At 43.3% G+C, this 27609-nt stretch overlaps 2 protein-coding genes across 4 annotated transcripts in view; one reads left to right on the top strand and one right to left on the bottom strand.

Annotated features, from left to right (window-relative positions):
- Nucleotides 1-5380, bottom strand: part of LOC121442110 (UDP-N-acetylhexosamine pyrophosphorylase) — a 35840-nt gene extending 30460 nt beyond the window's left edge. For 2 of the 3 annotated variants that reach the window (XM_041643589.1, XM_041643590.1), the window contains exon 1: nucleotides 5256-5380. The gene's annotated coding sequence lies outside the window, so the exon portion shown is untranslated. The remainder of the gene's footprint in view (nucleotides 1-5255) is intronic. The other variant, XM_041643588.1, reaches the window with a different exon arrangement.
- Nucleotides 5381-26500: 21120 nt separating this feature from the next.
- Nucleotides 26501-27078, top strand: LOC121442113 (ras-related protein Rab-30-like). The gene is made up of 2 exons (XM_041643593.1): nucleotides 26501-26593; nucleotides 26662-27078. The coding sequence occupies exons 1-2, from the start codon at nucleotides 26501-26503 to the stop codon at nucleotides 27076-27078; spliced, it is 510 nt and encodes a 169-aa protein (XP_041499527.1).
- The last annotated feature ends 531 nt before the right edge of the window (nucleotides 27079-27609 follow it).

Below are 27609 nucleotides of genomic sequence, written 5' to 3'. Positions count from 1 at the left end.
ACTTCATATTTCAACTGCTCTCCTTTTGCCATTTTTAAGCACTGTTGTATTCAGAGCACAACAATCTTCAGTAGGATAGGACCACGTATAACCATGAAAACTATATTTCAATAAATAGCAACTTTACAGGAAAACAAGTGAGATCGCATGATTATCTCTACTCACTAAAAACACAGACCCTAATCTGGTGGTGGTGGTGGTGGTGGTGGTGCACACCTTTAATCCTAGCTCTAGGGAAGCAGAGGCAAGCAGATCTCTGTGAGTTCAAGGCCAACCTGGTCTACAAACCAAGTTCCTTCACAAAACAGAAACCCAGTCTTGAAAAACAAAAACAAACAAAAAGCCCACAGACCCTAACTGAAAAGAAAATAGTAAGCACACATAATAGTCAGAGATGAAGACCTGTTAGTCACAAACACGAGTATTCTATGATCACAAATCAAAATCTTAAACCACACAATGCTAAAAGGTAAGAGAATGAAGAAATATTTAGTTTACCACACACCTAGTATTGATAAATGCAAGATCTGAGATAGGCACTGGCTGGCAAAAGTTCACAATCTAGCTCTATCTACAGGGTCGAGCAGACTACACAGAGGAGAGTAGGAAACAAGGAGATCTTGATGGCCCTGGGGTATGAGCGGGAAGAAGAGAAGTAGCAGTCAGAAAGTGACTAGATACAGTGTAGGGCAGGGCTATCCCATGAAAACCAGGTAACGGGTCAGAGATCAAAGAGTAAGCAATAGGAAGCCAACGGTGGAATGCTACACAGGGCACTGTCACCATGTAAAAGATGAGAGAAAGAGCCCAGCAGTGGTAGTACATGCTTTAAATCCCAGCATTCAAGAGGCAGAGGCAGATGGAACTCTGACTTTGAGGCCAGCCTGGTCTACAAAATCTACAAAGTGAGTTCCAGGACAGCCAGAACTGTTTCACAGAAACTCTATCCTGACAAACAAACAAAAGAGAGAGAGACCAAGAGAGAGAGAAAGGAAGCAGTGATACAGAATATATGGTAAAGATAGCTAGAAGAAGGAAAGCAAGCTAAAACACAAATGTGGGTATGAAAAACCAAGGGGATCCAACTAGAATGGCTATTATCAAAAAAGCAAACACTTGTAAGACAGCTCAGCAGGTAAAGGCACTTGCCTCCAAGTCTGAGGATCTGAGGTCTATCCCCAGAACTCACATAGTGAAAAAAGAGAGCTGACTTTAGCCTCTACACATTCACTGTGGCGTGTGTGGCATGTGTGTACACACACGCACACACACACACACGCACACACACAGACACTGAAACTGTAAAAAGTAAAACTTTAAAAACAATGAAAAAAATGCTGGTAAAGATGCAAAAGGAAAGGAACCCTTGCATGACATGATGCTATAGAACTCAGGATGAAGGTTACTCAAATACTAAAAGTAGAACTACCATAGATCTAGCTATCACCACCTCTGGGTATCTAAGTCAGCATCCAGGGATAGCTACCTGCACATTCACAGTTCTTGCGCACAATCAGAATAGCCAATACACAGAACCATCTTAGACACCTATCAGCATATAAACTGAGAAAGAAAATATGCTACCTAGACCAATGGGATTTTATTCAGTCATAAAGACTGCAATGTCATTTTCCAGAAAATGGGTAGAACTAGTAGTGAAGAAAGCCAAATTCAGACAAATATTTCATTTTTCTCTCATATGCAGAACCTACACTTAAAAAACACATACATACAGGTCTAAAGTGAGTAGAATGAGGAATGAACAGACCAAACGTATGTCTCTTATATGCAATCTAGACTTAACTACAGATACCCTTTATACATATGTATGACATGAATACAGAAGAAAGACTACTTGGAAAAGGGGACTAAGAAGGCAAATAAAACAAATACGAACCAGGTAAAATGATACATGTCTAAAAATGCCATAATCGCCCAGCGATGGTGGCGCACGCCTTTAATCCCAGCACTTGGGAGGCAGAGGCAGGCGGATCTCTGTGAGTTCAAGACCAGCCTGGTCTACAGAGCTAGTTCCAGGACAGGCTCCAAAGCCACAGCAAAACCCTGTCTCGAAAAACCAAAAATAAATAAATAAATAAAAATGCCATAATGAAACCCATTATTTTGCACGCTAACTAAAAAAGAAAAAAAATAGAGGAAAAGACAAGGGCATGAGCCAGACTAGTTGGGGTGAGGGGCTCATTTGAGGCTCACTAAAGAAACCTCATTGCATTCCAACTGCTTAGAACAGGAGCTAAGGAGAAGATACCAAACAAGCAACCTATTCTTCTCCTTATACAGAATGGTACAAAGTGGTACAGGGTATCAACACTCCATCTGCATTCCTGCAGTTCCCCATGCCTCAGGTCCATTTCCTATGAAATGAGACACCCAACAGTTCCTACCTCATCACAACCATTCAGCACCCAACAGTTTACAAGGATGAGAGCCTACACCTGGTGTCCACCAAGGCACTATGGCTTTTGCGACCAAAGGCAGCAGGTGCAGGCTCATCCACTGCCATACCAGACACAGAAAGGCAAAGGGTCTACCCCACAGGAAAAAGGTGGCAGCCACCGGGGAGAACCAGGTCACCTCCTGCTCCCATAAGAAGTCTTGCATGGAGAACGGACTGTGCTGCAGCACCCATCTCTTCCTAGACTTTAGACTTATGTAGGGCTCCAGAAGTTGTCAGGCTTGGGAACAAAATTCCCCTAATTTCATTGTCTATACCAAGTCATAAATACTTCCAATACTCGAGTCTATAAATGGGAATAAAGTTTTCATTCAATGCTGAGGTCTAACTTAAATAATTTTCACAACCAATGAGAAAATGAGGCTGAAAGACCCTAAGCAACTTGCCTCGGGCTACATTAATTACTAGTACCTAGAAAGAAGGGAATTTTTCTTTTGTTTTTGAGAAAAGGTTTCTCTGTGTAGCAGCTCTGGTTGCCCTGGAACTAGCTTTATAGACCAGGCTGGCCTTGAACTCACTGAGATCCTTGCCTACCTTGTAGGGATTAAATGGGTGGACCACCACACCCAGTAGCTGAGGTGTATCTGACTCCAAGTCTATCCTCTTTCCCTGTCCTCACAAAAGCAGGGGAAATACAAAGAATCCAAGGAGAGGTCTCACTTAAATACAGGCAGGATAATTAGATGGCAACCTTCACTCAACTTTAGAATCAGACGAGGCAGGTTCCTACGTCAACTCTACTCCAATACAAGTTTATGATTTTAACTCTTCAATGCCCTAATTTCTTTTCCTTTCTGTTTTTTTTTGGGGGGGTGGTGTTTTTGTTTTTCCAGACAGAATTTCTCTGTAGCTTTTGGAGCCTGTCCTGGCACTCAATCTGTAGACCAGGCTGGCCGCCTGTCCCTGCCTCCCGAGTGCTGGGATTCAAGGCCTGCGCCACCACCACCTGGGCGGTAGAACTCTTCCTTAAACAGCCATTTAGAGCTGGGCCAGCCTTTAATCCCAGGCTGATCTCTGGGAGGCTGAGGCTAGCCTGATCTACAGTAGGGCAAGTTCCAGGACAGCCAAGGCTCCACAGAAACCCTGTCTTGATAGTCTTGATAACAACAGAGTCATTCAATACCCTTCCCCTTTAGGCACTTGAGAAAACATTATTTGTGCAAATAGAACAATTCATGGTAAACTTTGATATCTGGGCCCAGAAAACCAACAGTCTACAAAGGTTACCAAAATCCTATCAGCTCATTCACATGTTATGTAACACTCATAATAATCATGATTTGTATTTACTTGACACAGCTATAACCATCAGTATAGTACCATATTTCATACTAATACTGGCAAGGAAGCTATATGGAAGTAAATGGTATATAGCAACAGAGAAAAGAATTAAAGACATGAATTTTTATACTGACAACAAAAAAATCTAAGAGCTAAAAATCTGCACTAGAAATTATGACTAAATTTGATGTAACCTAACACATCAGAATCAATACAAATGGCAAGCCATTATCAAACATGCCTTTATTAGATTTTTTGTTTTGTTTTTTTCGAGACAACATTTCTCTGTAGCTTTGGTGCCTGTACTGGAACTAGCTCTTGTAGACCAGGCTGGTCTCGAACTCACAGAGATCCACCTGCCTCTGCCTCCCCAGTGCTGGGATTACAGGTGTGCGCCTGGCTGCCTTTATTAGAATTTAAATGCCAAATTAATGATGTTCAATATTTCCCATTTCCTCCTCCCCCACCTCTGCTGTTATATGTCCTCAAAAGAAAAAAAAAAATTGGGGTTAGTAAACTCCTTTTGAAAACAGGTACCAAGTCAAGGGTGGTGATACATGCCTTTAATTCCAGCATTTGGGAGGCAGAGGCAGGTGGATCTCTGTAAAACTCGAAGCCAGCCTGATCTACAGAGTGAGTTCCAGGACAGCCAGCGTTACACGAGGGGGGGGGGGGGGGGAGGTGTGTGGTAAAAGAAAAACCGGTACAGAGACTGAACCTAACCACTAACTGACAGCACAGACTAGACTATTAAGTCTTTTCCCCCAAGCCAAGTGAGTCAACTAACAGTGAAATAGACAAATGTCTTCAGTTCCCTGAAAACCCTTGGGTCCATTCCCAGTGAACTTCACCTCCAACTCCCTAAACTACTTTTGCCTCACATAAATACATATTAGCATAATCACTACCACCCGATTTCAGATTTCATCAGGCCAAACTTTAAAAAATCTTCAAGAGCATATGTATGCTCTCAGCCCTCCAGGCCTATCCTTCTACCAGACCAATAGAGGGGGAAACCCTGAAATTTGAACGCTCTCCCTTTATCAATAGCAAGCGAGGCAGGGAAGTGGCAAGCCGGCTGGGTGCTAGCCACATCCCCCATTGGGATCCCCTGTCCTCTGAAGCTCTCAATTTTTACTCTCGTGCTTCCAAAACGCCCCCAACTCTTTGCCTTGACAACTCCAGCGACCGCTTATTCCCACCGGGGACCCCCAGATATGGCACAACTATTCCCGATCCCTGACTTGAGACCCTCATGGTTCCTCTTCCCCATCCAGGTGAGAGCCCACTCGCAACAGCGCTGACTCGAGTCGGGGACTCCATCACCGACCCAGCCTCCTCTCCCGGGTCTCCCAAGTCCTTCCGCGCGTCCCAGCCCCGCCGTGACAGAGCCCACGCCCCTCGGGAGCACCGGGCAGCTGGCGCGGTGGTCGGTGCGGCTACGCGTGGCCCGGTCCGCGCGCTTGGCACGGGAGCGCGCGGTGGAGGGGGCCCCTACCTCCCTCGGCGTTTCCCCGGCTCCGCCTGGCTCCGGCTCCTGCGGCTTGACTACTCGCCGGCGTCCCGCGCCCTCCTGGAATATATACCGTCATCCGGGGAGGGGGGTGCCGGGGCGGCGGGGCGGGCCGCAAGCAGCAGCCGAGAGGAGCGTGGGCCCCGGCCACCCCGCCCCTCTCGCCGTGGTGAGCGCCTGCGGCCGCGGGGCGGAGCGGAAGGCTGCCGGTCCGACACGTCAACCTCCCGGAGCGGCCAAAGGGGCGGGCGCCTGCGAGGGGAAGGCGCGGTCGCTCGCGTCACTCAGATTTCTGTCCAATGGGATGGCTCGCGGTCCCGTCAGTCTGCGGCACCGCCCCCTCACGCACTGGCGGGGGCGGGGCCCTTTGCGCGCGCTGCCCGGGGGAGGGTGAGACCGGAGGGAGGCGCCACCTTGAGGACAAGCGGCTAAGCGGGGCTTCGGGGTCATCCGGGGAGGGTCGTTGTGCCCCGTGCTGGAGAGGAGCGCGGGCAGTGACTTGGGGCGACGGATTTCCGAACACCCACGGGTGTGGTTGGGAAAGACCCGCCGGTTTCTGGGCAGAGATCCCTCTGAGGCGGGGCTGTGACCTTAGGCTAGCTGGTCTGGTCTCTGATTCTCCAGATACCTGCCTGCTCCTGCCTCCGGCTTCCTCTGTCATTGTCTTCCAGGATCGTGGGTGCGAAGCCAGCCGGGTTGCCTTTGGCACAGTCACAAGTGAAAGAAGAAATCAAGTAAAAGGGGCTGGATAACCCGAGGTCGTGCTGAGTGTGCCAGTGACAATGAATCCAGGGTGCGGGATTTAGCTCAGAGTATGTGGACTTTACCTCGCTCGGAGGGAAGAGCCAATGTGCAGCTGTCCTGTGACACCATCAGCAGCGGGTGTGCACATGCAGGCTGTATTCTCAGTGTTATGAAGTTGTATTTATATTTAAAGTTATGTTGAGTTTTTCAGATTCTGAAAGAGAGTCCCAATTTGTTGAGCTGTCAGAAGCACCTAAATTTAGCATATCTGGTAGACAGGCTTCCTCGGTTAGATTTTCAACGGTTTCCTTAGTCGTTCTTGGATATTCATTTTCATTCAGACTTTACTATCAATTGATGTCATTTAGAGATTTTATTATTTAGCAAGGGGTGCTATTTGTAAATTAAAAGATAATTTTCCATTCGTTAAGGAACTGTTGTGGCTTTGCAGTATTTAGACGACTGCCCAGACACATAAGAAAATCTTTACCCTCTAGAGGTTAAGTGGCTGGATGAATGGGGGTCAGAGAGTTAAACACAGTTGGTGGAAAAGGATCAAGGACAGAGGTGTAATATGTTAGCAGTATTTGCTTGGCCTTGGTCTGGCATGCCATCTGGTATCCTGTTTATATGCCACGTCAACTGAGAAACTGTAAATGCCACCCAGTGCCGTTGATAGTGTCAGGCGTGCCTTCTTGGAGCGAGAATAACAATAGGGGAGTGTTCTCTGGTGTTCATACTTCGTTTTGAAAACACTGAGTCTTCAATGTAGAATATAGAACCTGGCACAGTGGGGATGGCCCAGAATCCCTTGATCTTTGCATATGCATGTCTCTGGGGTTGAACTATTCTCTTGAGAAAACCCGGCGGCTACAGCAGTCAATGAAGAGCAGATTGTTCAAAATGCATTTGTTGAGTTATTCTCTGTTAGACCTTATGATAGATACCACGGGGGATCAAGAGTCTGTTTCTTCCAGGAGTTTCTAGTACAGTAAGAGGCAAAGGAGAGAAATGCTTCTTTTTCAAAACGGAGGGCATGAGTACAACAGCAAATACTCAAATAAAGGCCCTCAGAGCTCAGAGGGAGCAAAGGGATACCGTTTCCCTCCAAAATAGGCCTATTGAGGGACCACCTCATGCTTCTGAGGGCTGCCCTTTGGTACTCAGCCTCTGTGATAGAGGCTTTGTTGTATCTTTCCACGGGCAACTTCAGTACCTTTACCAACTCCTATTACCTCCCGATACTAATAATTTTTTTAAGACCAGGAAATTTGTCCATAGATTTTTTTTTAATTGGGAAGGGAAATATCTACCTAAGAGCTGCTATTTAAAAAAAAAAGGGGGGGGGGGCTGGAGAGATGGCTCAGTGGTTAAGAGCATTGCCTGCTCTTCCAAAGGTCCTGAGTTCAATTCCCAGCAACCACATGGTGGCTCACAATCATCTGTAAAGACGTCTGGCGCCCTCAACTGGCCTTCAGGCATACAGACAGAACATTGTATACATAATAAGTAAATAAATATTTAAAAAAAAAATTAAAAAAAAACTAAAAAAAAATAAAAAAATAAAAAAAAAGTTGGGCAGTGATGGCATTCACCTTTAATCCCAGCACTCAGGAGACAGAGGAAGATAGATCTTTGTGAGCTCGAAGCCAGCCTGGTCTACAGAGTGAGTTCGAGGCCAGCCAAGGCTATTATTGCACAGAAAATATCTGTCTTGAATGCCTCCACCCCCCAAAAAAAGGAATACTAGCTAAAAGTTACATATTTTAAGTAATAGGAGCTCAACCCAGTAATAACAAATGGGTAATACTATCGTCTATTAGGTAGATGGGTGGACAGATGAATGGGTGGACAGATAGTTAGATATTCTGAGATCTGAAAAGATCAGCTGGGCGGTGGTGGCGCACGCCTTTAATCCCAGCGCTCAGGAGGCAGAGGCAGGCGGATCTCTGTGAGTTCGAGACCAGCCTGGTCTACAAGAGCTAGTTCGAGGACAGGCTCCAAAGCCACAGAGAAACCCTGTCTCGAAAAAAAACAACAAAAAAAAAATCACCCTGAACTTCAATTCACACAAAAAGCTTTATAGAGTTGGAAAGGGAAAAGAGAAAGTGCTGGCCTACAGGCCTACAGTAGTTAGATAATAATGTTAACTAGGAAAAGGATAAAGGGAAAAGGAAAAGAGAAGTAGGCTGGTTGTGTGGGAAAACTCCAGAAGGGACTAAGGCTGGGGATAGAGCTCACTAAGAGCGGTCACCTAGGGTGGATAAGCTGAAGCCCCAGAAACACACAGACAAAAAGTAATGTTGGGGGTCTGGAGAGATGGCTCAGAGGTTAAGAGCATTGCCTGCTCTTCCAAAGGTCCTGAGTTCAATTCCCAGCAACCACATGGTGGCTCACAACCATCTGTAATGGGGTCTGGTGCCCTCTTCTGGCCTGCAAACATACACACAAACAGAATATTGTATACATACATACATAAATAAATAAATATTTTTAAAAAAAGTAATGTTGGGATGTGAGATGCTTTATTTTTTATTATAATTGCTAATGTATATTTGTTACTTATATTAATGAATTCACTGTGATTTTCCATATATAGATGAAGGTGTGTGTGTGTGTGTGTGTGTAGCTACCCTCCTTACTACCTTCTGAGAAAATATGCTTTAGATGAACCATTATTGTGAAACAATTTAAAAATTTTTAAATGTCATATATTATTAATAATAGATTTTATGTTTTTTCTACACAGACAATGAAATTATGGTCATTTTATATTATTTTGGGTGGACATATTTTGCTAAATTGTAAATTATTTTAATCTTGTGAAATGTTACTTAACATAAACAGCCACTTGGCTTGACTGATTTCCCCAGTGATGTGTCACGCATGTGCCAGTCTGCCCAGATTTTCTTGTTTCTCATCATCCATTATGACCCACCTATTTTTTCCTAAGTGTACCAGTACTTGGGGCTGCCACACCAGAGGAGTCTTCCCTCCATTGTCTGACCATGACAGCCTCAGCTGGTTCATGGAGCTTTTTGCCAGGAGGTTCACAATGCACCAGGAGAGTCTGGTTCGGCTCAGATGGGTCAGGGCAAAGCCTGAGCACCGATGACGTCACTGTTTCCAAGAGCGTGCAGACATGCGGATGGTGAACAGATTAGCGTTTTGACTTTCTTATGACAGTTGCCTCGGACGCAAGGAATTTCTTCCCTTGGGAGATGACACAGGTTTAGCTCACTGCTCCTCCCACACTTCAATTTTCCGTAGTTCAGGGTGTGTTTTGGAATATTGTGAAATGAAGAAAACACCCTGTTAAATGTCAGAGTTCTCACTCAGTTTTCTATGCCTTCCTAACGTTTATACAGTCCTTTAGAGGATTCTGAGCTAGACAGTTTATCTAGGATGTGTGGGATGCCAGGAGTGATACACAAGAATGGGTAAATGCATAGCCCTTCCTTCCTTCACCACTGACTCTCACCTAAGAAGCACTTAAGTCACTGAATGAAATGAACTAGAAAGTAAAGGAGTGTGTCGGTCTGTGAGGACTCCAGGGAGTGCAAAGCTATAGAACTCACAGGGAGGCAAGCTTTGATGGCTTGAGACTCTGCATTCCATCCCGGTGGGGTTGACGAGACACGGTCTGGTCTGCCCCTTAATAAGGAAACAGCTTTGTCAAAAGTGAAGTGATTTACTTAAGGACAAAATTGATAGGAAGGCATAAAAGCAAGATTCAAAGCCAAGCTATCACTATATAGCAGCATTTCTTTGCAAGTAATGACTGTGAAAATAATCCAATAATTAAAAAGTTCAATGATAATAAACTTCTCTGATATTGTAAACGGAGCCTTGTCTCCCACCTGTCTGTTTCCAAATTTCAAGCAACCACTTCCCAAATTACCACAGAGAAACTTATATTAATTATAAGGGTTTGGACAATTACTCAGACTTATTAATAACTAGCTCTTACATTTAAATTAACCCATTTCTATTCATCTATGTATTCCCACATGGCCATGGCTTTACTAGTTCTTGGGCAATTGGCTCAAGTCTCCCCAACTCCGCCCTTCTTTCTACTTGTATCTGTTTGGCTTTCCCACCTGCCTTTATTCTGCCTGACTATAGGCCAAATCAGTTTTTATTATCAACCAGTGAGGGCAACACATATTCACAGAGTACAAAAAGATCAACCCACAGCATATTTTTTTCCTCTTAAAACTAAACGGCTCATACTGTGATAGTTATTCTTCATTGTTAACTTGACAAGATTCAGAATAACCATGGAAACAAATATCTGGGCATTTTTAATGAGGGATTTTTTAGATTAAGTTGAAAGACTCATCCTAAGTGTAGGCAACACTATTCCATAGGCCATGATGCACCTGAAAAAAAAAGGATGAGGGAGCCAAAAAGCAGCTTGTATCCTTCTCTGCTTCCTAACTATGGACATAAATGATGAGCTACCTGCTGCTCCTGCCTTCCACACCTTCCCTGCCTTGACAGACTGCATTCCCACGAACTGTGAGCCAAGACAGATCCTTCCTTTAAACTGCTTGTACCAAGTGTTTTATCTTAGCAATGAGACAAGTGACTAAGACATCACCATTGTGAATTCTAGGTCAAATATTGAATGTGTCTGCTGGGGAAGCTGTTGTCTGGAACTTCTAATGCAGACAGCCTCGTAGTGATGTGGTCTCCAGGGGATGACATTTGCCCTACGGATGAAACTAGAATAGAGATATATTTTCTTCCAAACCTGCCTTCCTACAGATGTAGTGACTGTTGAACCTCTCACCTCTGTTTTGCTACACAACTGCCCATAATACTGTCTCTCAGATGTAAATGTTTCTCAAAATGTAATTTGGATTTATTGTACATTTTACCTTGGAGGCATCTCAGCTCAGCATGAATAATGTACATAAGGCTATCACAAGTTATTTTTGTTGGAGATATCACTTAGTCTCATAGTTTGCCCTTAGGTAGACCTACATATTAATATTGCTTTATATTGTCTCATGTGATATCTCTTTAAATTAATTTATTTTCTGTGTATGTGTGCTTTTTTCTGCATTCATGTCTATGCACCATTTTCATGCCTGGTGCCTGCAGAGGCCAGAAGAGGACATCAGATGCCCTGAGACTCGAGTCGCAGGTATTTGTAAGCTATTGTTTGTACACTAGGAATTGAACTCAGGTCCTTTGGAACAGTACCTGTGCTCTTACTGCTGAGCCATCTCCCTGGCCCCTGTAGGTAATATATTTAAATAAAGAAAGGATTTTAAAACAAACAAACAAACAAACAAACCTGTTCTGCCCTCTACAAAATCTCAGACATAGCAAGAAAATTCCTGAGCATTTTGTTCTAGCCCCCATGTCTTCCCTTGGTCTGGGTCACTTAGTATTAATTAGGGCAGATAGGACCTGTGTCCCAATGAAAGTCTCAAGCAATGCCTGTTGGCTTTACATCAGAATTAAACTATAGAACTATGGTCTTAAAGCTTACTGTGAAGGAAAATAATTCCAGGAGTCAGGAGTATCTCATGTTCCAGACCAGACTGGCTTCATAAACAATATATAGAAAAACGGGAGGAAAGCCAGGTGGTGGTGGCGCACGCCTTTAATCCCAGCACTCGGGAGGCAGAGGCAGAGGCAGGCAGATCTCTGTGAGTTCGAGGCCAGCCTGGTCTACAAGAGCTAGTTCCAGGACCAGAACCAAAAAAGCTACGGAGAAAACCTGTCTCGAAAAGAAAGAAAAACAGGAGGAGGGGAAGATTTACTTGGATTCTCAGTGTCATTGTCAAGTTAGTTTCTATGTCCCCACAGCATTGGCTTGTTCACTTAATTTGTTCAACTCAGCATAATAGATGAGAACGTGAACTCCAATGCCAGACAACGTGAGTTTGAATTGTGGCTCTGTCTGCAGTCACTACTTTAATGCCATTAACAAGTTTCTTAATATCTTTGGGCGCCATCAGGGATAATAATAAGACCAACCTATTAGGGTTGCTGTGAGGATTATTGTTTTCATAATACTTCAGAGTAATTTTTTTTTTTGTTTTGGTTTTTCGAGACAGGGTTTCTCTGTGGCTTTGGAGCCTGTCCTGGAACTAGCTCTGTAGACCAGGCTGGTCTCGAACTCACAGAGATCTGCCTGCCTCTGCCTCCCGAGTGCTGGGATTAAAGGCGTGCGCCACCATCGCCGGGCCTTTCAGAGTAATTTCTAACACATACTACTCTAAAGTAATTTGTGCAAATCGTTGCTTGAAAAATAATATTTGCTAAACTTAACTAGGTGTCAGGAAATAAGGCATGAGTTTGAAAAGAGTTTATTTACTCCCCTCTCCTGGAGTTTGGGCAGGATTCTTTCCTAATTAATACAGTTTACAAAAGGTGATGAGATGTTGTTATGGTTTCAATGTTCCCACCAAAACTCATTGAAATTTAATCTCCCTTGTAAAGTATTAAACAATAAACGGAAAGGGGCTGGTGAGATGGCACAGTGGTTAAAAGCACTGGCTGTTCTTCAAGGGACCCGGGTTCGATTACCAGCACTTATGTGGTGGCTCACAACCTTCTGGAACTCCAGTTCCAGGAAATCCAGTGCCCTTTCTGACATCCATGGGCAAAAAGGCATGGATGTGGTGCAGAAGAAATAAATAAATTTAGGCAAAACACCCACAAACTTAAATGTTTCTAAATAAGTAAATTTTTTAAAAAAGAAACAAACTAAATGGGACATAGAAGAGTTAATTAGATCGGGAGGACTCCCTGGACGTGGTGGCATATGCCTTTATTCCCAGCAGGGAGGCAGAGGCAGGCAGAACTCAGTGAGTTTGAGGTCATCCTGATCTACAAAGTAATTTCTCAGACAGCCAGGGCTGTTACACAGAGAAACCCTGTGTCCAAAAGTCACACACACACACACAAGCACAAGCACACACACACACACACACAAAGTTAGATCATGAGAACTCAGGAATGGTTTAATAAGCTAGTTTAATGGTAATGGATTAGTTTTAGAACAGGTCTGTTATAAAATGTTTGGTTCTGCTCTTCTGCATACACTTCTTGCTTTGCAATGCTCTCTGTGCCTGGGGACTCTGGAGAGTTCCCACCCATTGATCTTGGAGCTACCAGCCTCTAGAATCGTGAGCTAAAATCCCTCTATTTATATTTATAAACAACCCAGTCTGCAATATTAAATTATAGCAATAGAAAATTGTGTGATATGGCAAAGGGGTTGAACATCCCATTTGAGAACATATTCTATTGTGCTAGACTCCTTCCTAGTGTACTTACCTTCATTATTCTGCTAGCCTTGAAGGGAAACAACCTGCCATGTTGCCAATGGTTATGGATTGAACTACATGGCAAAGAATTCTTTGTAGCTTCTAGATGCTGAGAGTAGCCTTCAGACAACAAAAATATAAATAAGGTGCAAGCATGCTGGCACATTCTATAATCCCAGCACACAGAGAAAAGATCACAAGATTCAGTTCCAGTCTGGGCTACATAGTAGGATGCTAACTCAAGACAACAATACTATCAGTGAAAATATAAACAAGCTTGTAGCTTTCAATAGTGAAACACAAGGAAACAGTTGGATAGTGCCTTTGTCTCTGGTGGCATCTCCAAGGTAGGAAGCCTCAGATCTGATCCCTGATTGCAGCCTTCTGAGAGAGCTTCAAAGAGTAGCTACAAGAGTAGACTGGAGGGGCTGGAGAGATGGCTCAGTGGTTAAGAGCATTGCCTGCTCTTCCAAAGGTCCTGAGTTCAATTCCCAGCAACCACATAGTGGCTCACAACCATCTGTAAAGAGGTCTGGCGCCCTCTTCTGGCCTTCAGGCATACCGACAGAATATTGTATACATAATAAATAAATAAATAAATATTTAAAAAAAAAAAGAGTAGACTGGAGAAAACCATACAACCATGCTGTCTGGTCTGACTTTCTGACTTTAAATTCACAGCTGAGACAGCATGGTGTTTCATTAGGTAAAGTGCTTGCCACCAAGCCTGACAACCTGAGTTCAATTTCCAGGTCACACGTGGTGGAAAGGCATAACTGACTTCCGAAGAGTGGTCCCTGTCGTGCTGCCATGCGCGTGCGCACATAAAAATAAATAAATAGACAGACAGATAGTGGGATGTTTGTATACTGTGTGATTGGTGTAATGAAAAGCCGACTGGCCAATAGCTAGACAGGAGGCATAGGTGGAACGTCCTGGCAGAGAGAGGAAGAAGTGGGCAAAAATCTAGTACATGAGAGAGATGCCAGGAGTCATGGAGGAAGCAGAATGGGTGGTTTGTAACAGACCATAGATTAACAGAAATGGGTTAATTAAAGTTATATGAGCTAGTTAAAAACAAGCCTAAGATATGGCCAAGCTTTCATAATTAGTAAGTCTCTGTGTTGTTATTTGTGAGCTAGTGGCCCAAAGAAAAATCTGACTACATTTGGCATCCAACATATGGCCCATACCCAGAGCCCACTGCTCACAGCATACAGAGGCCCAACTTGTTTTAAGAGGCCCTAAGGCTCATTTAAGAGGCCCTGCTATGAACAGCCAACAAGCTACTCTGTAGCAGGAAACTTGACAGAAACGCCGGCTCCAGTGCTGGGGTACTGCAGCTTCCCAGAGCTGGGACAGTTAAGTGAAGATGGAAAGATTATGCAGACCTGAAGGGGGTGGAGCCAACAACCAGTGCCATAAGCCAAAACAAGGCAGCAGAGGGCCTAGGCAAACAGTTTAAGATTTCTCTCACATGGTCAGAGAATACCAAAGGTGTTTAGTAAAGTCAGGTATAGACTGAAAAAATATCTGAACAGATACAATGTATCTGAATAGGTTTAGTTGCTACAGAAAAAAAGGAGGAAAAAAAATGGGTATAGACAGTCATAGAAAAAATAGTTTAAAAATAATAAAGTGCTTAAATAAAAACTAATATAAAAAGATTAAGTCACATAAAGATGGGAAATACACAGGGTGTCTGGATCCTGTATGATGCTTTGTTGACTTTGAATTTTTTAAATGCTAGTAAACAAAAAACAATAGGTGCTGAGACATTGGATTATATTAACTGCTAAATTAAACCAACCTATATATTTTTAAAATGTCTTAACTTCAGAATGAACATCATAAAATAAGTTGCACTGCTAGCCTCAAATATTTTACATTGGTATGGATTTTTGTATACAGGTGTGGGAAGTTCTTCTGTCTATGCGTTGCTTTTATTGGTTAATGAATAAAGAAGCTACTTTGGCCTGTAATAGGGCAGAATAGAGCTAAGCAGGGGTGAGGGGACCTAAACTGAATGCTGGGAGAAAGAAGATGGAGTCAGAGAGAAGCTGTGTATCCCCTCAGGAGACAGACGCCAGATGGAACTTTACCAGGTAAGCCACAACCATGTGCTGATACACAGATTAATAGAAATGGGTTAATTTAAGATATAAGAGTAAGAGAGAAATACACTTAAGATATTGACCAAACATTATTATTATTATTATTAATTTTATTGCAAATAATATAATTTCTGTTTGATTATTTCGGGTCTGGACAGCCGGGAACAAATGAGCACTTTCCCAACAGTATAGTGATACAAATTTAAAGTTGTTTTTGTTATACTGTATATATGTTTAAGCTATTATATACTCTTGTTTAAGGTATTGTACCTATTCAGCTCATTTAACAATGTAATGTAATTTTCTAGTCCTTGAAAGCTATTATTACAAACTATATAGGATAATTAAGAAATACAGGTTAGTAATTAGTCATCTATAATAGTCAAACTTGTCATGTTAGGTATGTTGTCAACTTCAAACAGATTGTGGATAGACAGGTGGTCTTCAAACACTTCAAAGACCTATAGAATATGGTATTTATAATGTTTTACTAACATAGGTTTATAATTCATGACAGGGAGATACTTCTGCTCCTGGCAACATCAATTTACTTCATAAAAGGATGCTGCGCATTGAAGAACCTACATATGGAGTTTGCTTTTACTATGCAAAGTTAACCACTGGGCAAGAAACTTCCCTTGCCTTGACTGCTTGACAGTATGTTGTCCAAATTGGACAAATAGGCACAAAAGAAAGCTTCTGCCAAATTTCACCAAGACAAGGTAGGACAGTCCTTCAAAATTCATGTTTCACACAAAAGTCTGTCATATATTCTTGGCCTGTAGGCTGAAGATGGATGCCCCAGAATTGCAGAGAAACCAGGCATCCAGATATCAGTGGTTTCTTAATTTTGGGAATTGCTTGCTCTGTACTTCCTGTTTAATCATGTAATATTATATCCTTCTCATGTCTCTGATAGGGTTGAAGACAAGACAGCTATAGTTTTACAGTTTTTCCTCTTACTAAATTCTGAAAAGAAACTCACAAGAGTTGTAAAGCTTAAGTTGTTTATCTAAGAAAATGTTTTGAAATCTAAAAAGATAGTTTTGGGTTGGTAATACAAGTTAGGATAAAAAATAAATTAGATATAAAACTTTAGACTCACCAAGATAGGTTAGATAATGGATTTTTTGTGAGATTGCCAAATATAGAGAGAATATAATGTAATTCTTACCTGATAATTGTTCTCATTATATAATTTTACTATGTTAGAATTAAAACCTTTCTTTTAATTTTGACAAAAAGGGGGAAATGCTGTGAGATATTTATACACTGTGTAAAAGCATATTTCTTTGATTGGTATATAAAAAGCTGAATGGCCAATAGTTAGGCAGGACTTCCTAGCAGAGAGAGGAGAAGTAGGAAGCAGAATCTAGCCACATGAGAGAGATACAAAGACACACAGAGGGAGCAGGATGGGCAGTATGTGACAGACTATAGATTAATAGAAATGAGTTAATTTAAGTTATAAGAGATAGTTAAAAACAAGCCTAAGCTAAGACCAAGCTTTAATAATTAATAAGTTTCCATATTGTTATTTGTGAGCTGGCAGCTCAAAGAAAAATCTGATTACATAAATAAGCAGACAAGTATGAGTTAAAATTAAATCCATAACTATTGCAATACCACAAACTTCTCTAGTCTCCTCATATTGCCATTCTCTTTGGTAATTCCTATATTTTCCCGAGACTCCTATTATTTCCCATATACTTACTTACTCTTAACAGATAACCTTGTTCCTTTCATTGAGACATGGTCAGAAGAGAACTTTCACAGACCCCATACAAGCAAATCCACCCAATTACTGTATCAGTGCCAGTTTTTTATTCAAATACTCATGATAAAATGCCCATGGTCCAATCTCACTACCTGTGTATGAATATTCGTGCAGAGGTCAGCGAACAACCTCAGGCGTCATCCTCAGGACCACCTTCCACCTCTCTCCTAGGTCTGGAACTCACCAATCAGGCTAGATTGGCTGCCAGTGAGCCCCAAGGATGCTCCTGTCTCCACTTTCCCAGTGCTAGGATTACGAGACCATACTATCATGCTGACTCCTTTTAAATCTATTTTTGTTTTTATGTGTTTGAGTGTTTTGTCTACAGGTATATGTATGTATACCATGTGTGTACTTGGTGCTCAAAGAGCCCAGAAGAGGGTGTTTGAGCCTCAGGTATGGGTGTTTAAATTGGTTGTGAGCTGCCACGTGGGCAATGGGAATAGGACCCCTGCCTCTGCAAGAGCAGCAAATGTTCTTAACCACGGAGCCAACCTTCCATCCCCATACCTGACTTTTTGTCTGAGTTCTGGGGATTGAATTTACAATCTCATGCTTTCAAGGTAAGGATTTTATCATCTAAGCTAACCCAGAGGCTTTAATAGAAGATTTTTTTTTTTTTTGGTTTTGATTTGTTTGGAATTATTTTTGCAGGAGGGAGGTTTGAAGCATAGCCTCACTATGTAGTCATGGCTGTTCTGGAACTTACTAGATAGACCAAGTGACCTTGAATTTGGGGTGAACTCCTGCCTCTACCTCCCAAGTACTGAGATTACAGGCATGTATCACCATGACAGGTCTTAGAGTCTTTGGTATTTGTTTCGTTTTGTTTTTTGTGTTTGTTTGTTTGTTTTCTCAAGACAGGGTTTTTATGTGTGTCTTTGGTTGTCCTGAAACTCCTCTGTAGACCAGGCTGGCCTCGAACTCACAGAGATCCGCCTGCTTTGGCCTCCTGAGTGCTGGGATTAAAGGTGTGCACCACCAAGCCAGGCTAGATATTTTTTTTATTTACATAAGCATTCTAAACATAGAACTTTAAATATATAAAAGGGAAAAGAAGAGGGAAGAAAGAAAATAAGGGAAACACCCTCTGGGTCTACCACACATAAGAATTTGTGTGAACACTTCAGTTTCTTTCCTTACAGGCTAGAAATTCTAAATACTTAAGTACTTTTAAAAAAAGTATTTACAGATCATTTGTAGCATTCTACCCCTCCCTGTCTTCCCCTGAGGAATGAAAGGAACAATTTGTTTTTTTGAAAACCTGACTTGGTGTTTACAAACCACACCCTGACCCAGCTGAGCTCATCTCCAGCCAACAGGCTTAAGAAAAGACTACTGAGAGCTGCTTTGTCTGTGAGCCCTGTCCCTTCCCAGAACCACACAGAAGTCATTTCTCTTTTTCTTTCTTTCTTTCTTTCTTTCTTTTCTTTTCTTTCTTTTTTTTTTGTTTAGTTTTGTTTTGTTTTTTGAAACAGAGTTTCTCTGTAGCTTTGGAGCCTGGCCTGGAACTCGCTCTATACACCAGGCTGGCCTGGAGTTTATAGAGATCTGCCTGCCTCTGCCTCCCAAGTGCTAGGATTAAAGGCTGTGTGCGCCACCACGGCTCAGCTTCACAGAGTCATTTCTGACAAGGCTTTCTCAACCATGAGGCTGTCCAGATTGTTGCTCTGAAAGGGAAAGAAATTTTGGCCCTCAGGCAAGTGCCTGAATGTTAAAGGGCCCCATGTGACCCACTTGTGTACCTGTATAGTTCCATCCACGTATGACTCAGCTAAACCCTTATGAGCATGCATGAGCCCATCATTTGCATATGACGTAGTCATGCCAACCCCCTGTGCTAGGCAGCTTTTAAAAGCCGGACGCGCCATCTCCCTCTCTCTGCACACAGATTCCCCCTCTAATAAACTCCTAAGCGGGTTTGTTGCATGTTCCGAGTTTCCTTCTCGCTCATGCCAGGTAACTTCACTTTCGTTGAAAGGGAGAGGTACAAACCAGGTACGATGTCATTTGCAGGTGGGAAGGCTGAGGCAGGAAGAGGGAAGCTTGAAGGATAGGCTGAGCTAGTTCCTGTACCAAGATAGAGGGGAAGAAGGGTGGGATGGAGATAGGGGGAGGTAACACAAGAACCCTCATTAAATTACAGTGTGAGGAGTTTCACGCTTAATCTGTTTTTATAAATCCCAGTGTGCCTTTTAATGTTTGTTTTTGTTTTGTTTGGGGGGGGGGAGTACGTGTTTTGTTTTGTTTGGGGGGGAGGGGGGAGTACGTGTTTTGTTTTGTTTGGGGGGGAGGGGGGAGTACGTGTTTTGTTTTGTTTGGGGGGGGGAGTACGTGTTTTGTTTTGTTTGGGGGGGAGGGGGGAGTACGTGTTTTGTTTTGTTTGGGGGGGAGGGGGGGAGTACGTGTTTTGTTTTGTTTGGGGGGGAGGGGGGAGTACGTGTTTTGTTTTGTTTGGGGGGGAGGGGGGAGTACGTGTTTTGTTTTGTTTGGGGGGGGGGGGGAGTACGTGTTTTGTTTGGTTCTTTCTTTTCCCAATAGAAACTGTTCTATTGTGTCAGGTTTTATTTGATTCTACTAAAAAGGGGACTTTTTTTTTATAGATTTAGTTTCAAATCCAGGACAAATGGCTAAGATGCCTATTTAACATACCAAAGCAGACCTGGCCACCAGGTTCTCCCAGCATCCCTCAGTCCCTACCTGGTACATGGTATGACTGGTTTACCTCACCCCCTACCCTGAACTCTCTGGCTCACTGGCTGGGCTGCCCTTCCCCCCAGAGGGTCTTCCCTCTATTATCCAGACATCTTAGTTACCACCCCTTTTGTACCTTTGTCTCCTGGCTGCGGTTCCACTCTCCCTTCCTCTTCCCCTCCCTCACCCTCCAAGTGTCAGGACCACTCTGGACTCTCCCAGATGCCCCGCCTCTGACTAAGCTCTCCCACATCCCTATAACAGACTTTCTCCTCCACCATGCCAAGAACAGTCATGTCCTATCAGTTCTATTGATTTTTTCATTCATAGATGATCACTTATTTAAGTAAGTATTTTAAAATTATTTGTTATTGACTTTAAAAAGGAACTGGAATCCACAATTTAACAGACAGAAGTAGTAATTTCCTCGTAAGTTACTAATAGATCTAAAAACACAAATGCAGCTTTTCACGTGGCAGCTGGAGGCTGGCACAGCGTATGCGAAAATGATGGCCTTTGTGTTACGGGAGACGGTAGACAATGTGCTTGAGTGTTATTACCATGAAAGTTGAAATCAAAAGGAAAAAAGAAAATACCATGTTCTAGTAATCAATTGATCGTATTTCATCACTCCATCTCCACACCGTTCATCAGTAAGCTGCATCCTAAATGTAATTTACTGCTGTGGGATGGGAAGAGTTCCAGAGTCCCATCATTAATTACATCAACTTGCCATTTGTTAAGCACAGAAAAATACTTTTGGAATCTTTTCTAAAAAGATTTATTTTTATTTTATTCCAGAATTGGCTGAATTGATATGTATCTTTTATTTCCTAGACACACGTTATGAGACACTGAGTCCAATCCTAAGTGTGCTAACAAAAGCTAAAGAGACTTTTCAGTGATTCTCAAGAAGCACAATGTGGGTGCTGGGTCCATCCGGGGCTCAGGTCATTAAAGTACTTGCTGTCCCAGCAAAGCAGCTGTAGTTAAAACAGGTCATGTGGCACAGGCGGTTGAGACAGGCAGATCCTAGGGCTCAGTGGCCAACCAGCCTAGCTTCATCAGCAAGCCCCAGGTCACAGTGAGAGACCCTACCTCAAAATTCCTAGTAGATGAGCTTGGTGCACTTGGGAGGCAGAGACAGGCAGATCTCAGTGACTTTGAGGCCAGCCTGGTCTACAAAGTGGTTCCAGGACAGCCAGGAATATTACACAGAAAAACTCTGTCTCGAAAAACAAACAAAAAATCCAAGAGGAAGGACATTCAAGGATGACTTCCTACCTACACACAAACACACAGGTTAGGGGGTTGTGAAGAAGGAGGAGGGAGGAGAAAGAAGAGGTACGAGATGAGAAATAGATGGCATGATGCTTACAGGGAAAAAAAATATGAGAATTGTAAAACAAATCTACATCTAAAATAAACACCTGGCACTTCAACATCCTATTGACAAGTAGTCAATAATCATTTAGTGAATATAAAATTTGTTTTTGTTATTTTGTTTGTTTTTGTTTTGTTTTGGTTTGGTTTTTCGAGACAGGGTTTCTCTGTGGCTTTGGAGCCTATCCTGGAATAGCTCTGTAGACCAGGCTGGTCTCGAACTCACAGAGATCCGCCTACCTCTGCCTCCCTAGTTTTTGTTTGTTTTTTTAAAGACTTAGTTAGTTAATTAGTTATGTATACAACATTCTGCCTGCATATATATATGCTCGCATATATATGTAACATCTCATTATAGATGGTTGTAAGCCACCATGTGGTTGCTGGGAATTGAACTCAGGACCTCTGGAAGAGCAGCCAGTGCTCTTAACCACTGAGCCATCTCTCCAGCCCTTGTTTTGTTTTCTGAGACAGGGTTTCTCTGTAGCTTTGGAGCCTGTCCTGGAACTAGCTCTTGAAGACCAGTTTGGCCTCAAACTGACAGAGATCCACCTGCCTCTGCCTCCTGAGTGCTGGGATTAAAGGCGTGGGCCACCACCGCCTGACTCATGAATTTGGAATTTGGCAAAGCTCAAGCAAACCAGTTTTAAGTGGGGTCTGAATCTAGAGGAAGAACAGTCTATATATTTATTCCATTTCCTCTCCATGAGCTTCAGAGAATCTTCAAGGATAACCCCTAGCACTGCACAATTGGGGTGTGGTGGTGCTTACCGTAATCCCAGCTCCCAGGCACAGACCTAGGATTACTGTAATCCAAGCCCCCAGGCACAGACCTAGGAGGTTATGGAAGATCAAGGTCATCCATTGCTACACAGGGAGGAAACACTGAGCCTAAGACCTGCGACTGTGTCTCAAAAACAAGTAAATAGAAATGAAGAGATGAAAACCCATTTCTCAGCCTTCTGTGTCTCAAAAACAAGTAAATAGAAATGAAGAGATGAAAACCCATTTCTCAGCCTTATTTATATACATAGTTACCATTTCTGGGACTCTGGATTTTCCTCTTATGGCCTAAAATGCCATCTGGGCCACTTCCTTCAGCCTAAAACACTTCCCTCGCTGTAATGGTCTGTCCTGTCCCTTTAAGATACAAACCCCGCCCACCCAACCCCCTCTGCCCAGGCAAACTGATCTTCAGCTTCCAGACTGAACCCTTCCTTTCCAGCTCTCCCCCAAAGATGCTGCTTCTGCCTCTCTCCCTTCTCCCCACTTCTTCCCACCCCCTTGCTTTTCTCTCTCTCTCCTTCTCTCTCTCCCTCTCTGTTCTTCCCCTTTCTCACCTTCCCTTCCATAACCCACTAAATAAATATCTAACCTCACTCTGCATGGCGTGCCTATTCATGTCTCTGTCTCTCACCTACCGCATGGCTCCCTGCATGGGACCGGCTGCCTGCCACCACTGGGGGACCTGCAGCATGGTCTCATGGCGCCATTTAGGAACCTACAGCGTTTCTGCTGCTGCGCCCCTCAGGGAACAGAGCTGATTTTACTTAAACCATAACACTCAGTGTTTCTTGAAAGCAAGCTTGCTGCAAAGAGTTTTCACACACATGTCTAAACCCGGGAATATATTTAGCTTGCCTTCATTATTTAAAGCATAGCTTTCCAGAATATAAAGGTCACCCGTTTCTTTCTGATAAATTTTCGTATTTTTGCTGAAACATGTTTCTCACTTTCCACCCAAATAAGCCAGAACCTGCCAACAGGGAAGCTTGTGTTCTGTACTGTGAGTCCTGCAAGGGTGTGTGTGCATGCATGTATGGCGGGAAACACACACACACACACACACACACACACACACACGTAGTAGAAGAAGGGGAGGTGGGAGCACACCTGGTAAGAACACCACAGGCTCCACACTCAGACAGAAGTGCATCCCTTTCTCAGATTAAATGCTTTTAAATTTGCTGTTTGCTTTTGGTGTTTGCCTCAAGCTTGTAAACAATTCTTCTCCTTAACCGCAGGTGTGATTTTAGAGCAGTCTGGGAGGAAGGACTTCCCACCATCACACTGCTCTGGCATATACAGATTAAGTGTGTGCAAAAGCTTGGATCCTTAGAACAGCAGCCTGCAGCTTGAGAACACTTGGTTGTATGAGTTGCTTGGCTCCATCACGGAAGCCTAGCCCTCTGGAGTATGTCACTTTAGGTTTTTTTTTTTTTTTTTCTTGTTGGAAACTAGAAAAAAATTATCTTTTCATAGGGGATCACGGGGGACTCAGATGTCCTGAGTGTCTGCTGGGTTTCTAGTGTGACATGTTATTCATGTACCATTGCTCTCAAAAATAGAAATTTGGAAGCCTCAAGTCACGGATCGTGCTTGTAATCTCAGCACCTAGGAGACTGAAATGGTAGACGAACCATGAGTTCCAGGCTAGCCTGGGCTACAGACTGAGAGCTGATTCAAAGACCCAGATGATGTTGATGACAATAATGATGAAAAACTAGGGCTTTTTTTTTTAATTTTAGAAAGTTTTAAAAAGCACAGGAAAAATTCACCTTCAGAAATGTTTTCAATTGCTACCACTCCAGAGAAAAGTTTACATGTTTAATATTTGAGTCTATTTTAGACTGCCACCAAGAGGAAGATATACTAAACATATGTAGCATATTGCCTGTTCCCTCGTTTCTCTCCATCCCTTCCCATAGCAGTAGCCTGTGTTTGTGTGCGTGCGTGCGTGCGTGCATGTGTGTAGACATGGTCTGTTATGTAACCATGGGTATCCTAGAACTTGCTGTGACCCCAGACTTGTAGTGCTCCCCCTGCCTCTGCTCCCAGACGCTGAGGTTACAGAGATGCACCATCATGCTCTGTTTAAAGATTATTGCTGCTAGTAGGATCGATTTCCATCAGAACAAACTTGGAACAAAAAAGAAAAGAATTTTAATTTTAGTTCATACTTCCCCTTCTTTATGAGAAGAGCTAGGATATAATTTATAGAAGATGAGCCTAGGAAAGACCAAATGCTTCAATAGCCAGAACTCTCACTTTGCAAGGACAGCCACACAGAGAGCGATATTTAATGTGGGTTTTGTTTCTTTAGCCTCTGTCCCCACAGGGGTGTAGGGTTGGGCGCGGTAATTATTCTTTTCCGTCTGGGCTTCTGCTCATTTTTGGAGTGAAGTCGGTGAGAAGTCATTGGCAGGAGGAGTGCTGAACTGGGAACGGAGTGCCCACCCTCCTCCGTCACTTTCCCAAAAAGAGGAGGATCCATCCCCTCAGGAGCTGACACAGACTGGGAAGAAGGGACCACCACTGCCAGAACCTGAGTCATTTCCCTCAGTGCTTAGGCAAACCCTGAAGAGCATTTCCTTCTCCAGCATTTGGGACTGAAATCTCATCATGGCTAAGAGTTTGGAGTCAGGGAAGGGAAAGAACAGAGCCTGAAGGCAGAAAAGTTGAGAGGGAAGAGAGATTAGTTAGCTGGACTCTAAGTCCCATTTGGCAGCCAAGGGCAGGATCTGCTCTTGACTCAATCCTAGAAGTTACTGTTCTCAAATGTACATGGGTACCAGTCCTGAGTTCAAAACTACATAAAAACACAACTTGAACCCCAGATGTGCCCAGGTGGGGTTTTGTTGTTCCTGAGAGCATCATAGGTTATTTATCTAAATAAATAAAATAATCTTTGTGCCATGGCCTTGGGGTCCCCACAAGGAGAATAATCAAGAAATCATTTAACATTCTCTGTCTGCAAGTAAGAGAATCCTGTGTTCATGTGTGTGTGTTTGTGCGCACGTGCATGTGTGTCTGCGGTGGTGGTGGTGGTGGCACCCAAGGTTTCATGAATGTTAGGAACCTACCACTAAACTTCCACAACTTCTAGAAGTTACTTGGTCTTTGCCATATCTATGCCCTAGTCTATGTAGCTGTCTTTTCATAATCCAAAGGCCCACTGAATTGTTTCCTCCAAACAAACGCTAACTAATTCTCTTTAGAGTTATAAAGTAAAGTTTGCAAAATTATAGTGTTTTGCAATCTGTGGCTGCTATCCAAAACCCATTTTAAAATGACTGAAAATTTCCTGGCTTCTTGTTCAAAGTTTGTCTTTAGGCTCTAGGATCTTAATTTTCCCATCGAGAATATTTTCTTCTTTCTGTTTATTTTTTATTTTTGACATGGGTTTTTACCCTAGCTTAGGCGGACACTGAGTTCACCATGTAGGCCAGGTTGGTCCTGGGTTTGAATTGACAGCACTTCCTGTCTTGGCCTCCTGTGTGCTAGGATTATAAACAACCACTGTGTCCATCTGAGAATATTTTCTTTTAAAAAAAATACTCTTCTTATAATGAACAATGTCGTTGGATAGGAAAAACATCTACGCATTCATCATACAAATCCCTAGGCGAGAGTCACGTGATCCGGCTATTTGGGTATGGACTTTCAGTTGTGCTGCCTGTCCGGTGTGGTAGGGAGAACCCACCTTTTTCCACTCACAGGCTTCTCAGTGTTCATCTGGATTGTTCTAGCAAAGGTCACAATTGCCATAGTTAATATTTGACTAAGACTATATTTTTTATAAAGAGGGTGTTGCTTCAAGCTAGTTAAAAAAAAACAAGCTTCAGAAAGATTTAAGGTGGAGTGTTTCAAGAAAAAGAAAGGCTTGTGAACTCAGACAACTAGAAAACTGAGATGTGCTCAAATCATATTCAATTCATAACCTTTGAGATTAGTCTTTATTAGCTTTAATAACAGAAAATTAATTTTTTTGCTATTGTGTGATCAGTTTACAATTGCTATGACCAAAATACTTGACGGGCTGGGCGGTGATGCTCGCCTTTACTCCCAGCACTCCAGAGGCAGAGGCAGGCAGATCTCTGTGAGTTCAAGGCCAGCCTGAACTCTACAGAGTAGAGTAAGTTCCAGGAAATCCAGGGCTGTTACACAGAGTCACCTTGTCTTAAAAAAAAAAAATACCTGATCCACCCTCCACCTCCTCCCCTGCTGCTGCTGCTGCTGCTGCTGCTGCTGCTGCTGCTGCTGCTGCTGCTGCTGCTGGGCTCGCCATGCTCCAGCTGAGTCCTGAGTAGCAGCAGGACCAGGGCCAGGACTGACTCCAGTCCTTGGACTTAGGACACTGCAGCGCCTTCCCTTACGTGCCTGACTCAGTCACATATCCTTTCCGTTTATGCCTGGGGTGGGGAGAAAAATTCCAAACCAGCCGTGTAAATGAGTATGGAAGATTATGATTTCCTGTTCAAAATTGTTTTAATTGGCAATGCTGGAGTGGGGAAGACGTGCCTAGTCCGACGATTCACTCAGGTCAAGGAGCCACAATTGGAGTGGATTTCATGATTAAGACAGTGGAGATTAATGGTGAAAAAGTAAAGTTACAGATCTGGGACACTGCGGGCCAAGAGAGATTTTGTTCAATTACCCGAAGTTATTACCGAAGCACCAATGCCTTGATTCTTACCTATGACATCACCTGTGAGGAATCCTTCCGTTGCCTTCCTGAGTGGTTGCGAGAGATAGAACAGTATGCTAGCCATGAGGTCATCACTGGGCTAGTGGGCAGCAAGATTGACCTGGCTGAAAGGAGAGGGGTCTCCCAGCAGAGGCAGAGGAATTCTCAGAGGCTCAGAATGTGTATGTATTCCCTGGAGACTTCAGCCAAGAAATCTGATAATGTGGAGAAACCCTTCCTTGATTTAGCATGCCAGCTCCTCAGTGAAGCAAGACAGAACACACTGGTGAACCATGGATCTTCACCCTTACCCAGAGAGGGGAAAGCACCAGCTATTTGACTTGTTGTAATTTCAGCTAAAGGCTGAGGCAAAGAGAATCAAGGGAATCAGTGGTTGCATTGGTGGGCCGTATGTTGCTAGGGAATCTGGACCTTCTGACTCCTGTAGGCTCCAGAACTTACAAAGCATGCAGGCCAAGGGCCTCGACTGCAGGCCAGCATCATCAGCAGAACACATAATGGTTTCAGCCTTTTGCAGTCTGGCATTGGAGCAAGGAGAAAACTGCAGTAAGCGCTCCATGATCTGCAGAGCGTGTTGCTTTCGTTTTTAAAAAAGCAATTAAAATGCATTCCTGAACACAGTGCAGGGGATCACGTACTGTGGGAATTTCTCCTGTGTGTCAGCGGGTGCGTGTGGGGCTGCTCTTTAGACTTCAGTGGTTATCTGGTGCCCATGGTTTTCTCGTCTACCAGGTAAACCAAAACTGGAAAGGCCAAGTACTTATCGATAAGTACCACTCTCTGTGGTACTTATCGATAACCCCATGGAGACTTTGAAAAGTGCTGTTTCGGGGCTGGAGAGATGGCTCAG

Source organism: Microtus oregoni, unplaced genomic scaffold, assembly GCF_018167655.1.
Source record: "Microtus oregoni isolate MIOR12 unplaced genomic scaffold, Mior012 000086F_ref0000336, whole genome shotgun sequence".
NCBI classification, from domain to species: Eukaryota; Metazoa; Chordata; class Mammalia; order Rodentia; family Cricetidae; genus Microtus; species Microtus oregoni.
The sequence above is the reverse complement of the archived record's forward strand: the minus strand, read 5'-3'. Positions and strand labels throughout refer to the sequence as shown.

What these genes read in the sequence shown, in the direction of transcription:
- LOC121442113 (XM_041643593.1), top strand. Translation starts at nt 26,501, where the DNA reads ATGAGTATGGAAGATTATGATTTCCTGTTCAAAATTGTTTTAATTGGC. An exon ending in TAGTCCGACGATTCACTCAG is followed by an intron (nt 26,594 to 26,661) that starts GTCAAGGAGCCA and finishes GAAAAAGTAAAG; the next exon opens with TTACAGATCTGGGACACTGC.